Here is a 15660-nt window from a genome sequence, read left to right as displayed (position 1 = left end):
TCCCCCCATCCCTTAGTTCATGTCCATGGGTTGTACATATAAGTTCTTTGAGTCCTCTGTTTTCTATACCATTTTTATCTTTCCCCATCTATTTTATGCCTATTAATTATGCTTCTTCTTCCCTGTACCTTTCCCCCTTACTCCTTCCTTCCCCCTCCCCACTGGAAACCCTGCATGTGATCTCCATTTCTCTGATTCTGTTCCTGTTGTATTGTTTGCTTAGTTTTTATTTTTGTTGTTTTCTTTTAGGTTCATTTGTTGATAGTTGTGAGTTTGTTGTCATTTTGCTGTTCATATTTTTGATTTTCCTGTTCTTAGATAAGTTCCTTTAACATTTCATATAATAATGGCTTGGCAATGATGAACTCCTTTAACTTGACTTTATTTGGGAAGCACTTTATCTGCCCTTCCACTCTAAATAGTAGCTTTGTTGGATAGAGCAATCTTGGATGTAGGTCCTTGACTTTCACGAGTACTTCTTTCCAGCCCCTTCAAGGTTTCTTTTGAGAAATCAGCTGGTAGTCTTATGGGAACTCCTTTGTAGGTGACTGTCTCCTTTTCTCTTGCTGCTTTTAAGATTATCTTCTTTTTTAAAAAATATATTTTATTGATTATGCAATTACAGTTGTCCTGTTCCCCCCTTCATTCCCCTCCACCCTGCATACCCCCTTCCTCACAATTCCCCTCCTTTAGTTTATGTCCATGTGTCACAAGTTCTTTAGATTCTATATTTCCCATACTATTCTTGCCCCCTGTCTATTTTCTACCTACCGTCTGTGCTACTTATTCTCTGTATCTTCTCACCCCTTCTCCTCCTCCCACTCCCCTGCTGCTAACCCTCTATGTGATGTCCATTTCTATGGTTCTGCTCCTGGTCTAGCTGTCCTCTTAGATTGCTTTTGTTTTAGGTGTGGTTGTTAATAACTGTGAGTTTGCTGTCCTTTCACTGTTCATATTTTTAATCTTCCTTTTTTTAGATGAGTCTCTTTAACATTTCATATAATAAGGACTTGGTGATGATGAACTCCTTTAACTTGACCTTATCTGAGAAGCAGTTTATCTGTCCTTCCATTCTAGATGAAAGCTTTGCTGGATAGAGCAATCTTGGATGTAGGTCCTTGCCTTTCAGGACTTGGAATACTTCTTTTCAGCCCCTTCTTGCCTGTAAAATAGGTCTCTTTTGAGAAATCAGCTGACAGTCTGATGGGAAGTTCTTTGTAGGTGACTGTCCCCTCTTCTCTTGCTGCTTCTAGGATTTTTATCTTCATTTTAATCTTGGCTAATGTAAGTATGATGTGCCTTAATATGTTCCTTCTTGGGTCCAACTTCTTTGGGACTCTCTGAGCTTCCTGGATTTCCTGAAAGTCTATTTCCTTTGCCAGATTGGGGAAGTTCTCCTTTATTATTTATTCACATAAGTTTTCCACTTGTTTGCTCTCCCTCTCCCTTTTCTGAACCCCTATAAATCAGATGTTGGAATGTTTAAAGATGTCCTGGAAGTTCCTAAGCCTCTCCTCAATTTTTTGAACTCTTGTTTCTTCATTCTTTTTTGTTTGGTGTTTTTTTCTTCCTTCTGGTCCACTCCCTTGATTTGAGTCCCAGTTTTCTTTTCATCACTATTGGTTTCCTGTGCATTTCCCTTCATTTCAATTAGTTTAGCCTTCATATGTTCTTCTAATTTGTGACTAAAATCAACCAGTTCTGTGAGCATCCTGATCACCAGCGTTTTGAACTGTGCATCTGATAGGTTGGCTATTGCTTGGTTGCCTAGAAGTATTGGCTCTGGGGCTTTGAGCTGTTCTTGAGCCATAAAGTTTTGCTCTGTTTGAGCCTGTTACAGATGAGGGGCGGAGCCTTAGGTGTTCATCAGGGCGGGGTGACCTAGTGGCTTTGTTGTGATGCAGTAAGTGGGGGCAGGGTCAGAGAGGGGCAGTGGTGTTTGTTCAGCTCTCTCTCAAATTTTGGTCCCCTCTGCTGTTTCCTGCAAGCAAACCTGGCTCCCCTGGTGCTGGTTCCTGAGTATGTGGACCTGTGCACCCTTCAGGACCCTTTGGGTCTCTTCAACAAACTCTCTGTGAGCCTGGGAGCTCTGCCCAGCGCCTGAACCCCGAGAGTTTTTCCAGTTTGTGCTTTTAGGCTTTAATTCCTGTCACTGGGGCCCTAGTCTGCGCGGTCTGTCTCACTTCTCACTCCTTCACCTGGTTTATCTGCATGCAAATGTGTGACCGCTGTCAGGCAGCCGCCTTGCACCCTCACTGGGTCTGCCTGTTGCCACCCCACACCTGGGATCCGCCAACCACCATCTGGGCCCCAGGATCGGCCCAGCCACCTTTTCCTGTGAGACCCCCAGTCTGCCAGCCACTGACTCCGCCCCTCTTACCTGTCTGGCTGAATGGTTCATAGTTGATTTTCTGTGTTTTGGTTGCATTTTTGTTACTAAAACTTTGTTGTCTTTAAACTTGGTTGTGCGAGGAGGCACAGTGTTTCCACCTGTACCTCCATTTTGGCTGAACATGATTCTCTGCTTATATTTAATCTTGGGTGATGTAATTATGTTGTGCCTTGGTGTTTTCCTCCTTGGGTCCACCTTCTTTGGGACTCTCTGGGCTTCCTGGATTTCCTGGAAGTCTATTGCCTTCAGCAGATTGGGGAAGTTTTCCTTAATTATTTGTTCAAATAAGTTTTCATTTTCTTGATCTTCCTCTTCTTTTTCTGGCACCCCTGTAATTTGAATATTGGAACATTTTGGGTTGTCCCAAAGGTTTGTAAGAGTCTCTTCATTTTTTAAATCCCTGTTTCTTCATTTTGTTCTGGATGGATGTTTTTTTTTCCTTTTGTTCCAAATCGTTGCTTTGAGTCCTGGTTTCCTTCCTGTCACTGTTGGTTCCCTGAACATTCTGCTTTGTTTCACTTTGGGTATACTCCATCTGTTTTTTTCATTTTTTGACCAAGTTCAATCAGATCTGTGAGCATTTTGATTACCAGGGCTTTAAATTCTCCATCAGATAGGTTGGCTATCTTCTTATCACTTAGATCTCTTTCTGAGGTTTTACTCTGTGCTTTCCTTTGTGCCATATTGCTTGGTCTTCATGCAGCTGATAGGTTGTAAGGGGGCGGGGCTTTAGGTATTCACCCAGGCAGGGCCACCCTCTTTGCTGCACTGCAGTGCTGCCTGTGGGGGAGGGGCTAGGGAGGGGACAATGCAGCTCTGCTCCTCTCTAGTGCACTTTCCAAAGGACTCCCCCGTGAGACTGGAGTTTCACCTTGGCAACCGCTGTAGTCCCCTGTCAACTGTGAGTCTCGGTTTGCCCCACCTGTGCAGCCAGCAGCCTTGTCGGCCCAGGCTGCCACCTTACAGGTCTATTTGTTCTGGATGATTTTTTTTAATTCCTTGGTTGTTGGAGTTTCATGCAGTTTGATTATCTGGTGCTTCTGGTTGTTTATTAATTTTAGATTGGTTGTTATACTCCTTTTGGTTGTAGAATGAAGCAAAGGGATTCTACCTATGCCTCCGTCTTGGCCAGACAAAGATTCTTAATACTATGGCTCTCAGTGGGTTTAGTGAGAGCGAAATATGTTGTATATTTTGAAGCCCTATCACAGAGAAGCCAAAGTTTGGCATGTGTAATTTCAGAATTCATGCTTTTTCTAGTTAGTCAAGTGAAGGATGACTTTATATCCTGAAGTCTAACCATTGGTTGAAGAGACTGGGTACTATGATCACTCTCTGTCGTACCTCTGTCCTGCGGTTGGAAACCCTTATAGTATTTCAGAGATGGAAAAATATTTGGAAAACCATCTGTATTTCTTGAAATATTGAAATGGAAACCTTCACCTTCAGAGAGTGCTACTGATATAGTTCAACAGATAGCCACTGTCCTGCAAACACTTGTCAAACAATTTATATGTGACATGAGTTAGAGGTAAATGTGAAACTGGCTATTTTTTCAAGTTGGTAGCCAAGCACAGGAGAAAAACAGAAGACAATATGATATGTTCTACAATAGAAGCATGTATAAAGAGCAGAGGTAACAGAGAGAGGGGGGTAATTAACTCCATGTAAGGCATTAAGGAAGGCTTCTGAAAGAAATGTCATCCATGACAGCAGGTTTTGTTTTTAGGATGACTATCTTGAGTGAAAAATGCCCCTGATATGCTTGATTTATTCATTTATAAAGCAATGGCACATTGTAAGAAATAAAATTTTAAAATCAAAGATTTGAAACATGTTTGATTCCTCAATATGTCACCTAAATCCATCTTGATATTCTATGGTTTGCATGGCATCTGAAAAATAGAGCTGAATTTCTACTATATTAATGGATTTATATATGTGTACAGAAGGCTAATATAATTTATGCTGCCAATTCTTTATGGTTTATAAATAGTGCTATCACTATCATTTTTAAAAAGTGAAGAAAAGAGCTCATATGTGCTGGTAGAAATTCAGCGCATTTTATAGACTACTGCTACTCTTGATATAGCCTACGGGATGTGACTTTTCATAAAAACCTAATGAACTTCTAGATTTGTCAGCTGTTTCCAAACAGATGTACTCTGCTAATCTAATGGAAACATTTTGAGTCCATATCCCAAATATCAATAGCTTTTAGTACTGCAAATTAGTTTGTCTATTGAGTAAATTGGACTCTGCAGTTCTTGATAAAAAGTAGCAAGTGATTTTGTATGGATATTTTATGTAAACTGCCTCCCCAGGCTTTGATGCTCATATTTTTCCTTGCAGAGTTTCAAGTTGAATGTAGACAGTCACTGTGCACTCAAGGAAGCTGTGGAGGAGGAAGGACACCAGCTTCTCGAGCTTATTGCCTCTCACAAAGCAGGTAAATCCTCCTGAAATATTGCAAATCTTTATGTCTCCAGACTATTAAGAATGAAGAAGCGTTGCTGTAAATTACTGCATATATTCACTTCCTTATGTATTATTAATATTTACATTATCAGATTGACCTTCAAGATTTATAAATGTTTCATATACTGCATACAATGCTGTGATACTTATAAGATGAAATACTGCCTCCAAATGGTCTGCTCATTTTATTTGGGGCTTGCTGTTCGCCTGAGTTTCAATTGAAATCACATTCCTGAAAACTTCACATTGACATACTTTTTGATGTAGGTGCTCTGGAAATAACATTAAGATAATGAATGAGAATTGTGCATATAGTTATAATGCATATGCGTTAGAGTACTTATAGATATCATTACAGATAGAAGGCTGGCATTCTAGAAAGATCTGATTATTTCCTTGTCAGTTCACATGTGTGAGTGCTGTGCCTGTTCTTTGCTGGTCATTGCATTAGCAGAGTTTTGGCCTTACACCAGTTCTTACCCCAGTTTTAATGTATTTATGAGGAACAGATTATAAATAAAAAATAGTTTTGTCATTTGGTTATAGTTATCCTGGTAGTAAAAGACCATAAGACAGGATGAATTACAATTTGGCTCTTGCTTTGAGCTTACACAGCTAAATAAGAAAAGAGCAGCATTAATCGGATGTGCTAATGTTAAAGACTGCTGTCTTAATTATGGCTCATTTACCGTATTTCTCATCAGATTAACTTTACCTAGCTCCATACTTCTTTCCAATCATTTTTAAGCCTCCACACAGTTACACATAGGAACTTTTGTTCAGAATGTGAAGCTTTAGATAATAATATTTACATATTATGATTTTTGTTCCACATGCATTTTTTTTAGTCAATATACTGAATCCAGGTTAAGTTCCAAGCCATTAATCTGTGTGGTTATACCATTTTTGTGTCCTTATGCTCTATGTCAAATCAAAAATTCCCAGTGTCTATTTTGAGTGAAAATGCTAATATGGCAGGTGATGGTAATGGTCATTTAAAATAATGTTTATTGTTTGAAATAACCCTCTGATCTACTAAATAATAATGGCACAGATGCAGTCAAGGCTGTAACTTGTGCTTTGCCCTTTTTCTGGAGAAGGACTAAAGGACATGCTGCGGATGATTGCAAGTCAATGGAAGGAGCTGCAGAGGCAAATCAAACGGCAGCACAGCTGGATTCTCCGGGCTCTGGACACCATCAAAGCTGAGATCCTGGCTACTGATGTGTCTGTGGGGGATGAGGACGGGACTCGAAGCCCCAAGGTAAGTAGCTTGAAGTTTGCTGTATTTCCTCTCACTCCTGTATTTTTTTGAACCAGGTACCACTGAAGTTTTCTTTCTGCCCCTAAGGCTTTTGTTTCCTAGTGTGTAAACTTTATCTATCTATCTATCTATCTATCTATCTATCTATCTATCTATCTATCTATCTATCATCTATCTATCTGTTGCAAAATCAGATGGCTTACTTTAAAACAGTAAAAAAAGCCTACAATGTTCAGGTATTCTAGGAACAGGTCTTTTTGTGAAAAGTGACAGGGTAGGAGGGGGACAGTGCTTTAGCAGTAGGAGAAAGGGGGACATAAAACATTTAGTAAACAAAACATAAAGCATCTTAAACATGAATAATCAGAATGATTTTAAATTGTTTTGTTGCAACTATAAATCACTATAATCAGTGCAATCACTCAGCTCTGACATCCATTAGCCGCTTGGTTACAGCAAATTAACAAAGAAGAGAGAAAGTGATTCATTATCTCATTCCTGTTAATGACTATCAGATGCATTGCCTAATTAGGGGATGGTCATTGTAGTGGGAAGAAGGTCATATGCTTTGCAACAAATCTTTTTGCTTGAGTGTAAGTTCTCCATAATGGCACATGAGCCGAATACAACAAGTACTTTAAAAATAAGTATTGACATGTTTTGCTTTTCCATTTTAGATTTATGAAATAACCCTTAAAGCATATGTGGTTAAACTTTAAATGAGTCACCTTTTGATACAGTGTTCTAAAGGTACCTTTAGACTCAAGATGTGGAAAATAACTTTAGTAATTTGATATTTTCACATAATTTCTCTCCTCTTTTGTATTTTTTGGTGAAAGTAAATGCAGAAAACCACTCTCATACTAGACACAGCATTGGAACATATTGTAACGTGGGAGAAACAGATTTACGAGTTCAGGGTTTCATTTCTGGCATGGACAAAGCAATTAATTAAATCATCATCAGGTCACAGTTATTCAGCATCCATGTGGGTTGGCATTGTGCTAAACATGTGCAAAGCAAGTTAAACAAACCCTTTCCCCCCTAGACTCACATCCTTCAGTGTAGGCACAGGAGGAATTCAGACTGCCCTGCAATGGTGAGGCCATTTGTCCAGGCAAATGCTCACATAGTTTATAGCTTTGGAACCTCAAACAGCAACCTTTAACTTATTCGTTGGAAACAGAGGATAGAATGTTGAGCTCGGTTCTACTTAAAGAAGGTTCCATGGAGGAGGCCACGTCTCAGGAAATACTTGGAGGAAGGAAACAGGTGGCTTGGCACACAAGCACATAGCTTTAGGAAGTGACGATGAGCAGACGAAAGCTGGAACTAATAATACAAGATGGAGAGCTTGGCCAGCAGACCGCTCAGGGCAGAAGCGGAGCTCTTTCAAGGAGTGGACTCCAGGGAGGAGTTGACTGGACGTGATACTTAGGCTGCGGCCGTGGTGATGAGAAAGGACACCCAACTCGGTTGTGTTTTACTTACTAAACAAAAGTATGCTGAGTGCTTACTTTTTAGAAGCTATCCTGTATTGGATGCATTCTGCATGCCAGCCACTGTTCTGCAGCACTTCTGTGTATTTTTTATTTAATTCTCACAACAAACCTGTAAGATAGTCCTTTCATAGTCCCCAGTGGAGAAAATAGAGGCCCAGAGAAGTTAAATAACTTGCCTAAGATCACACAGGTACTAAGTAGCAGAGCTAGGATTTGAATGGGAACCCTTAGGCCCCAGAACCCATTTTCCTCACTACCTGGAGCACTGACTCTTGCTGGCGCTGCTTAGCACAGGGTATGGTGATGGGCAGTTAGCCTCATGGAGCTTGTGGTGAAGTGAGGAGACAGATTTAAATCTAATAGTCATGCCTTTATAGACTGTGCTTGCTTTGAAGGAAAAGGGAGCGACCAGAAGCTAGGCTGGGGGAAGTGATTATGATGAGGACACGAAGGACACTTCTTTCAGGAAGCAACAGTCTCTGCGCAGGGCAGCGTAACAGGAGAGAGGGAGGACTGGGTAAGGTTAGCCAAGGGGAAGGGCTTTGGAGGGAAATGACATCATTGGTTTGCAGTGAAGAAACCTGTCCTGGCTGTGGTGTGGAGCTTGGAGTGGGGGGAGTGGGGAGGTGCCAAAGTGGAACAGTGGAGATGGTGCAATCGCCTAAATTAATAAAAGACCTATGTTGAAAATGAGCAGTTCTGTTCACCAGGGCCGATTTGGATCTGCAAGTTTAAAATCAGGTGATTTTGTAGTGAGGTACTGAGATGGAATAAAGACAATGACCCAATGAGGAGAAGGTATGCATTATGGAAAGAGAGACAATGTCAGCGTTTCTCAGAGAGAGGCCTGCCTGCCCATGCCCTCCCTGCCTCAGACGCACCAGAGCCTCCTGGGTGGAGCCCGGCATCTGCGTTCCACAAGCTCCTAGGAGGCCGCTGTCACAGGCTCTGAGAAGACCCTTCTCCCGCATGGGCACCTTTATTCTCCCACCACCTGGGTTTTCACACAGCATGAAAGAGAGGAGTTTAAATATTAGGAAGAAAAATAAATGCATCCAATTCCTAATGAGTCGGGTGCTAGACAAACAACAGCAATGAAACTCCTCTCTATTTGAATTGTCCCCAGTGTGAAAATATCTTCCTGGAATCACATCAGTTTACAAAGAATAACTTGGGGTTTTCTTATGACTGTATTTTTTGGAACATAAGATGCACCTAGGTTTTAGAGGAGGAAAATAGGAACAAATTTTTGAAGCAAAAAAAAAGTGGTAAAATATTTAATAACATAAATAACACAATATTTCAGCAATGTTAATGTAAACAGAACTCAACAGCAGCATTAACAACCATTATTCCTCCCAAATTTGGGAATTGGGGTGAGTGCATCTTATAGTCCAAAAAACACGGTAATAGTATTTCCAGTCCAAAGCATTTCCTGTCCTTCTATGTACACAGTACAACTAGAAGCAGCTATGAGGAGCTGTAGGTATTTGCAGATGTGCAACCTGCAGGAGGTGCTGGGAAGTTAAGATTTAATGTGGCTGAGTCAGCAAAAGCCCAGCCCTTCTACCTCCCAGCCAGTTTTTTCTTCCCCAGATTGGGCTGAATTTTCTCTGGACAAATGAACTCATTCACAGTAGAGGGAGAAGGTGAAATCAATTTTATGACAAAGAAAATGTCTTTCTAAGTTTAAGCTTAGGAATCTATGGAAAAATCCGAATGATCGTTCTTTTTATTTGTTTAATTTTGATGAACTACTTCCCTTAGTCCCTTAGGCAAACACAAAGAATAATAGGAGGAGCTCAGACTCCGAAGTCAGACTGCTGAGTCCAGCCCCTGACACTTACTAGCTATGTGTTCCTGGGAAAACGACTCCATTCTCTGTGCCTCAGGTTCCCCATTTGTAAAAGGGAGGCAAGGCTAGTGTCTGCCTCAGTGGGTTGTGATGTAGATTAAGGGGTTGGTGTTTCTAAAGTGTTTAGGATAGTGCCCAACACATAGTGAGTCTGGGGTAAATATACAAGGCTTCACATTCTAGTTGAGGAGACAACAGGCAAATAATTATAATAGGATCTGGTAAATGCTCCAACAGGGATAGGTACAAAGGTCTGTGGGTACACAGAGAAGGAAACAGCAACCTGATTTGGGGGCATCAAGGAAACATTAACAGTAGAGGTGATGTTTTAAATGGTAGTTGGGGGTCAGGGAGTGATTTTTGCCAGAATGAACGTAATAGGCAGTGAGAAGAGCAAGTAAAAGATCTGGACACGTAAAATGTGTTGTGGCTGAAACCTGGGGTCCTGTGGATGATGTTTAGTCTGGCTTGCCTCAGTCGACACCAAGCCTCACAATGTGACAAAAAATGACCCTTGAGGATCAGTGACTTGAGCAGTTCCTCCTATATCCCTGACTGACCCGAGCCAAGCCAGAGTGAGGTCACGATACAGGATATATCTAATGTGTACTGTTTAAGGAGAAATTTTTCTTGTTGTATTCCACTAAAATAGAGCAAGCCGAAATGGGTCACCCTGAACTTCTCTAAGACTCAAAGCTGGACTTGACTTGGTATCTATCACGGCAGCCCTACCTCCATGACTGACCTTGCACGGATTCTGTACAAACGGCACCAGGAAGTGCGCCTCCGAGCACAGCAGTTATGATCATCTATTTCATCTTCAACCTAAAAGGGGAACTCAAATTAAAGCACAATAGAAAATAACTCTAGAATTCTTCTTAGGTTTACTTCAGAAGCTACTGGGAACTTGAGAAGCAAAATAGAAAATCTGAGGAATATATCTAGGGGGTATTTTTCTTTTTTGCCTTGTTTGAGGGACTGAAGAAAAGGACTTGGTCTTAGAAATCTTGTAAAGAAGGAAGACAGTGGGAAATTCAAAGAATTTCCTGGGAACTTCTCCCCCAGGACTGGGCAGCGTACCTTGTTTGTTGTATTTCATTCTTTAAAAAAGTGTTTTCCCAGCACTGCGAGATCTTTTATACATGGAAATAGAAAGCAGAACTCACCAATTCTAGAAATAGAGCTTCAGCACTGACATCTAAGAACTGAAAATATACTTGTAGTTATACATTTTCTTTTAGATTGGTGAAAATTTATTACCTTAAACTAGGTTGTCAGTATGTTCAATTTTGAATATATATAGATGGAGGGATTTCAAAACTCAGTGAATATTTAATTCCTAAGAAAGGCTACATTCTTTTTTTGACCTTTAAGGCAAGACCCTAAAATCCTGAAAGCAAGGAGCTTTCTTAAATTTTGCACATTGCCTTCTTTATAATGTTCCGATCCTCCAGAGCTTTACGTTTCACCTGTACAGTACGCCCTCTTACCGATACCCTAGAATCAAGTCTGGGACTTCCCCACGTGACGTCACTGGAAGCACACAACAGTGCTACCTTCGTCCTCTTTAAAGAGACAGGTACATTTCCAAACCCAAGAATATTTAAACATTTTATTATGAATTCAGAAGACTTTACAGCTATAAGAAGAAGACTCAGCCCGGGTTCCAATCAACATCTTCATTTCCTCAGTGAAAGGAGGCAGAGGGTTAGCTGGTTTGAACTCTAGGGTTGTGCTTTTTTTAAAAAAATCCGCCTTCTTTGAGGTTCTTAAATTGAAGTTCTCATCCCTTTGGAAATGGACATCAGACTCTGAAGGTCATCAATGTTATCTCTTCACCAGTAGTACAAAAGAGAGCTTAAGGACACTTCTTAAACATGTTTGCTCAGCCTTAGCAAGATGGCAGTTCTGGGTATTGGCCGAAAAGGAATATGCGTGTGTGCCTCTAACTTGGGGGTGTCACTGACCATTTGGTCTTTCTTGCGATGTCAGGGAGGGCAAGTCTAATGTTAACGTGCATTTTTGTGTCTGTTTACCAGGAACCCAAGCTATAACTTAGTTTTTATGCTGAAGAGTGAGGGGTAACTTTCTTTAACTTGAGGGAGAGAAAGATGCTGACTTTGGAAGCACCTCTTAGATGATGTTTTATTCCGTATCATATAGTGCCCCTGGGATAAGAGTACAGCTGGATATTATGGAATTTGATTCTGATTCTTCCAAAGCTTTGGTGAGACAAAACATTGTCTCTATATTCTTTTCTTCATTGGCTCAAAAGCTAATGTAATTAGCATGTTCTTTAATATAGGATCTTCAGAAACAGCATTAAGGTAATGCATGGGAATTATATTTATGTTGCTGGTCTCCCATACATTGATACATACATATCTAAAAAAACTACTTGAGATACTTTACTCTCTCCTGTTAAAAAAAAAGGAAGTACAGGTATATGTTGTCAAAGGAACCAGAAGTGATATATTAAGATTAAATTATGCCTAACATAGTGGAAAGACAACAGGCAAAGGCCTGGCCATTATTTATCGAGTGCTGACAGAGAGCTCAGCCCAGTGCTGGGCCAGACATGAGGAAAGACATGCTTTTCTGTCCAGCGGTCTTATCATCTCAGTGTAAGCACACAGTGTAACATCTTGTCTAGTGTAGAGCGGGCTATCTTAGATCTAGAATAATAGATCACCTAAGATTCAGATCATCTTAATTAGGATGTCGGCAGATTGAAATGGAATGGGGTTCCTGATGCAAGCAAATGAGTAGTAAAAGCGTTACCGATTTCGCCCCTTCTGTGCAGAGCTCTTCCTGAAAGGCAGTATCCGAGCCAGGCCCTTCCTGCTAAACTGTATGAGCTTAGTCCTGATATGCAGTACCTAGGGAGAGCCCTTTCTTCAACTGTGGATTCTTCAGTAGTCCTTTTTTTTTTGTTATCAGAAGGGCAACTTTTCTTCAAAAGTGTTTTTGAAAGACAGAAACAAAAGTGAGTTATTTCTCTGAAGATCAGTTGTGGTTACTAAATTTGTGATGGAATGGAATGAAAAATAGTTTCTCTACTCTCCTTGAGGCACTTAAATTTGCATATTATCAGATGTATGGGTGAATCCAAGACAAGGAATTGTTTTAATACTCTGCCACTCTACTAAGGTGACCGAAAAACGATTGAGATGATAAAAATATTACTAAATCAAATGACACTTAATGGTTGGCCCTATCATGGACCACATGATTTATAAGGCCATACTTACCTTGATTTTTCATAGTATTCTTCCATTGCTGGTGGCCTTGAGGGTGGGTAGACGTATTTGCCTTAGCAAGAATCTGGGAGTGAAATTCTTTGGTGTCTCTAATCAACAACACAAGGAATTGACCTTAGTAGATACATAGTCTATTTTTTTCCTTATTTATCAAAGAGTGCCTAGCCTCTGAATCTATACTACCTAGAGTTGCAATGTTGCATGATTTTGGATGCAAAGTTACATTTTATGGAAAACAGTCCTTTTTCAGTAGAACTCACATTTTGTAACTCAGCCTGATCTGTATTAAAGGTAATATATAGTAAACACATTAGAGGGGCTTTTTAATATACAGTGGAGGCCAACATTTAAAAAAATATCTGGAAGTGTTTAAGCACAAAACGGAAGGCAAGATACAGGCTTGCTTCTGAAAAAAGACTGAATTTAATAAGTAAATTTTTGAAAGCATGAAACAATTACCTCACTGTGTGATTTACACTTTTCCCCCTGGAATGTGTTGTTTCTGGCAGAGGAGTGGGCTGAGCTAGAGAGAGCCCTGCTAAAGGGATTACTTTGCTCTGGCTCTCATGTTTATCAAGTCACTGAGGACCTCTTATAAAACAGCAGCTTTCAAATGTACACACAACTGTGCTCAATGCGCTGCACGCTCCAAATGCTTGTTTAACTGTTCTTACACCCACAGTATCTCTCCCATCCAGTGAGGTCAAAAGGCATCGAGGAGTCCACATTCTGCTTTTTCCTTTTTAGCTGGAATGTAGCCATTTATGTGGTTCAGATGCTAACAGAGATGGAGATATTTTTTAATGTACTACGGTGCTCTTTGACACCAGGACTTACAGACCATTCCCAGGGTTACCTCCTACTGCGCCTAAATGAAAGTTAATATTTCTCAGGAAACATTAACTGGATTGGCCAGAGCCCAGGGATCCGCCTCACTGCAGCGTCCAGGACCTTTTGCGTTGGGTTGGGGTGGCGGTGTCTCCTCATTATATGGCCGATCCTTGGACTACACGCATGTGGACTGTGCAGGCTAGTTTACATGCCGAGTTTTTCAGTAAATATATTTAGTACTCTAAATGTGCTTTCTCTTCCTTCCTTCTGGTTTTCTTAATAACAGTTTCTTTTCTCTAGCTTACTTCATTGTAAGGATACAGTGTAATGCATATAATATACAAAACACATGTTAATTGTCTATGTTATTAATAAGGTTTCTGGTCAAGAGTAGACTATTTCTAGTTAAGCTTTGGGGGAGACAAAACTTATACATAGATTTTTGCCTAGGGGGGTGGGAAACACACCCCGAGTTGTTCAAGGGTCAACTGTACTTACTTGTCCTGCAGAGGCTAACACTCGTTTAGTGTTGCCCACTATGGGGCTAAGCAAGGCCATAGATTTTGCTGAGTTAGAAAGGGGAGAGGTAAGAAAGGAACCCTAAAGCAAGAGTCTAAGACAAAGGAAAAGAAAGAAGTTAAAAAAAAAGAAGGATCAGAGGGAGAAAGATAAAAGAAGGAAAATACATGTCCAGTGAAGCAAACTGTCCAAGTCTGTTTCATGGACATTAATGCTTTCATGTCTCACTCTTATTCTTTTCTTTCTCTCCCTCTGGATATCAAAGCCAGAAAAAGCTTTCCTCACTCTTTTTGGGTCAGATATTATTGTATGACCCTGTGTGTGTGTGTGTGTTTATAACTCACTCTATTGGTGAGGTTAGCATTTAGAGCAGGCTCACTGTGGTCTAGGTTTGTGTCAAGCCTTGTGCCTGAATTGTCTCATTCATTCTTCCCAGTGATACTAGCAGTCAGAGCTCCTGTCATCATTTTCACTTTACCGATGGAAAAACTCCGGCTCCAAACACATGCTAGTCACTCAGGCATACTCAGGGTCTCTTTAAAAACTTTGCTTGACCGAGTACAGGTCAAACTCCTCTTCCTGTCATTGACTCCACCTGTCTAGTAAAGATTCACGTCACTGTCTCTTTTTCTAAATGATCTAGTTGATTCATCATCTTCCAAATGCATTTTCTCTTTCTTTTCTCTTTGCTTTTGCCCAGGGCTTTTCCCATTCTCTCTATTTATACTGGTCTTATCTATCTTAAAATCAACAAATATTGAATATGTAACTACATTGTGATTTCATAGCTCTGGAGAGAATACTGTAACTCTCTTTGCTCACTGCCCAGGAGGGGAGACAGCTGTCCACATACATAATTCTAAATTAAGGCAGGCTGTGTGATAAATATTATAATAAGGCACTTAAGAGATAGGGGTATTGGGGGAGGAAACATTATTTCAATCTGATGGCGTCTGGGGTAGACGGATTTTGTGGAGGTCTCTAATATTCTGATAAATTGTTCATAAGAAGATATGAGGGGGAGAGCATCCCAGGTGGAGGAAGTGACATAGAAATACGGGAAAGGGGAACTATGAGAAATGTGTTTATGGGAAGGGTAAGAATATGGTGGAAAATAAAGTCTGAAAAGCTTTGAGCTATATACTAGAGAGCTTTGAATATCAGCCGGAGAGTTTGTTTTACTAGTGTGCCATGAGCATTTTTGATGATTGTATGTAGCCATAGAAAGCAGGTGGCAAAAACAGGATGAAAGAGGAGGAACTGACAATGAACTTGGAAACTAGTACAATTACTGAAGGCAGCTAAAGTAAAGCAGTGGCTATAATAATAAAGAGAGAAAAAAGAAGCAATATTATGGAAGAGGATATATTGGGATTTGTTATACAGGGATTAGAGAGCTGAGGGAAAAGTTAATGATAACCCAAAGGAATGGAACCTGGGCAGTTAGGTGAATAGTGTTACCATTAATTGAAGTTGGACACATTTTGATAAGGAGCAGTTTTGAAAATGGAGGACAGTGACCTTGGTGTCCAATTAATAACAATATTTGGGTGCATAAC

The 15660-nt window shown here is 40.4% G+C and overlaps 1 protein-coding gene across 5 annotated transcripts in view; it reads left to right on the top strand.

Annotated features, from left to right (window-relative positions):
* Nucleotides 1-15660, top strand: part of AKAP6 (A-kinase anchoring protein 6) — a 485646-nt gene that overhangs the window by 256280 nt on the left and 213706 nt on the right. For 4 of the 5 annotated variants that reach the window (XM_053670522.1, XM_053670524.1, XM_053670523.1 and 1 more), the window contains exons 6-7: nt 4745-4841; nt 5968-6134. In XM_053670522.1, the coding sequence (XP_053526497.1) occupies nt 4745-4841; nt 5968-6134 (264 nt within the window). The remainder of the gene's footprint in view (nt 1-4744; nt 4842-5967; nt 6135-15660) is intronic. The other variant, XM_053670525.1, reaches the window with a different exon arrangement.

The sequence above is a fragment of the Artibeus jamaicensis genome, unplaced genomic scaffold (assembly GCF_021234435.1).
Source record: "Artibeus jamaicensis isolate MK-2021 breed Jamaican fruit bat unplaced genomic scaffold, CSHL_Jam_final contig_588, whole genome shotgun sequence".
Lineage (NCBI taxonomy): Eukaryota > Metazoa > Chordata > Mammalia > Chiroptera > Phyllostomidae > Artibeus > Artibeus jamaicensis.
Note: the sequence above shows the minus strand (reverse complement) of the source record. Positions and strands in the feature narration are given on the sequence as shown.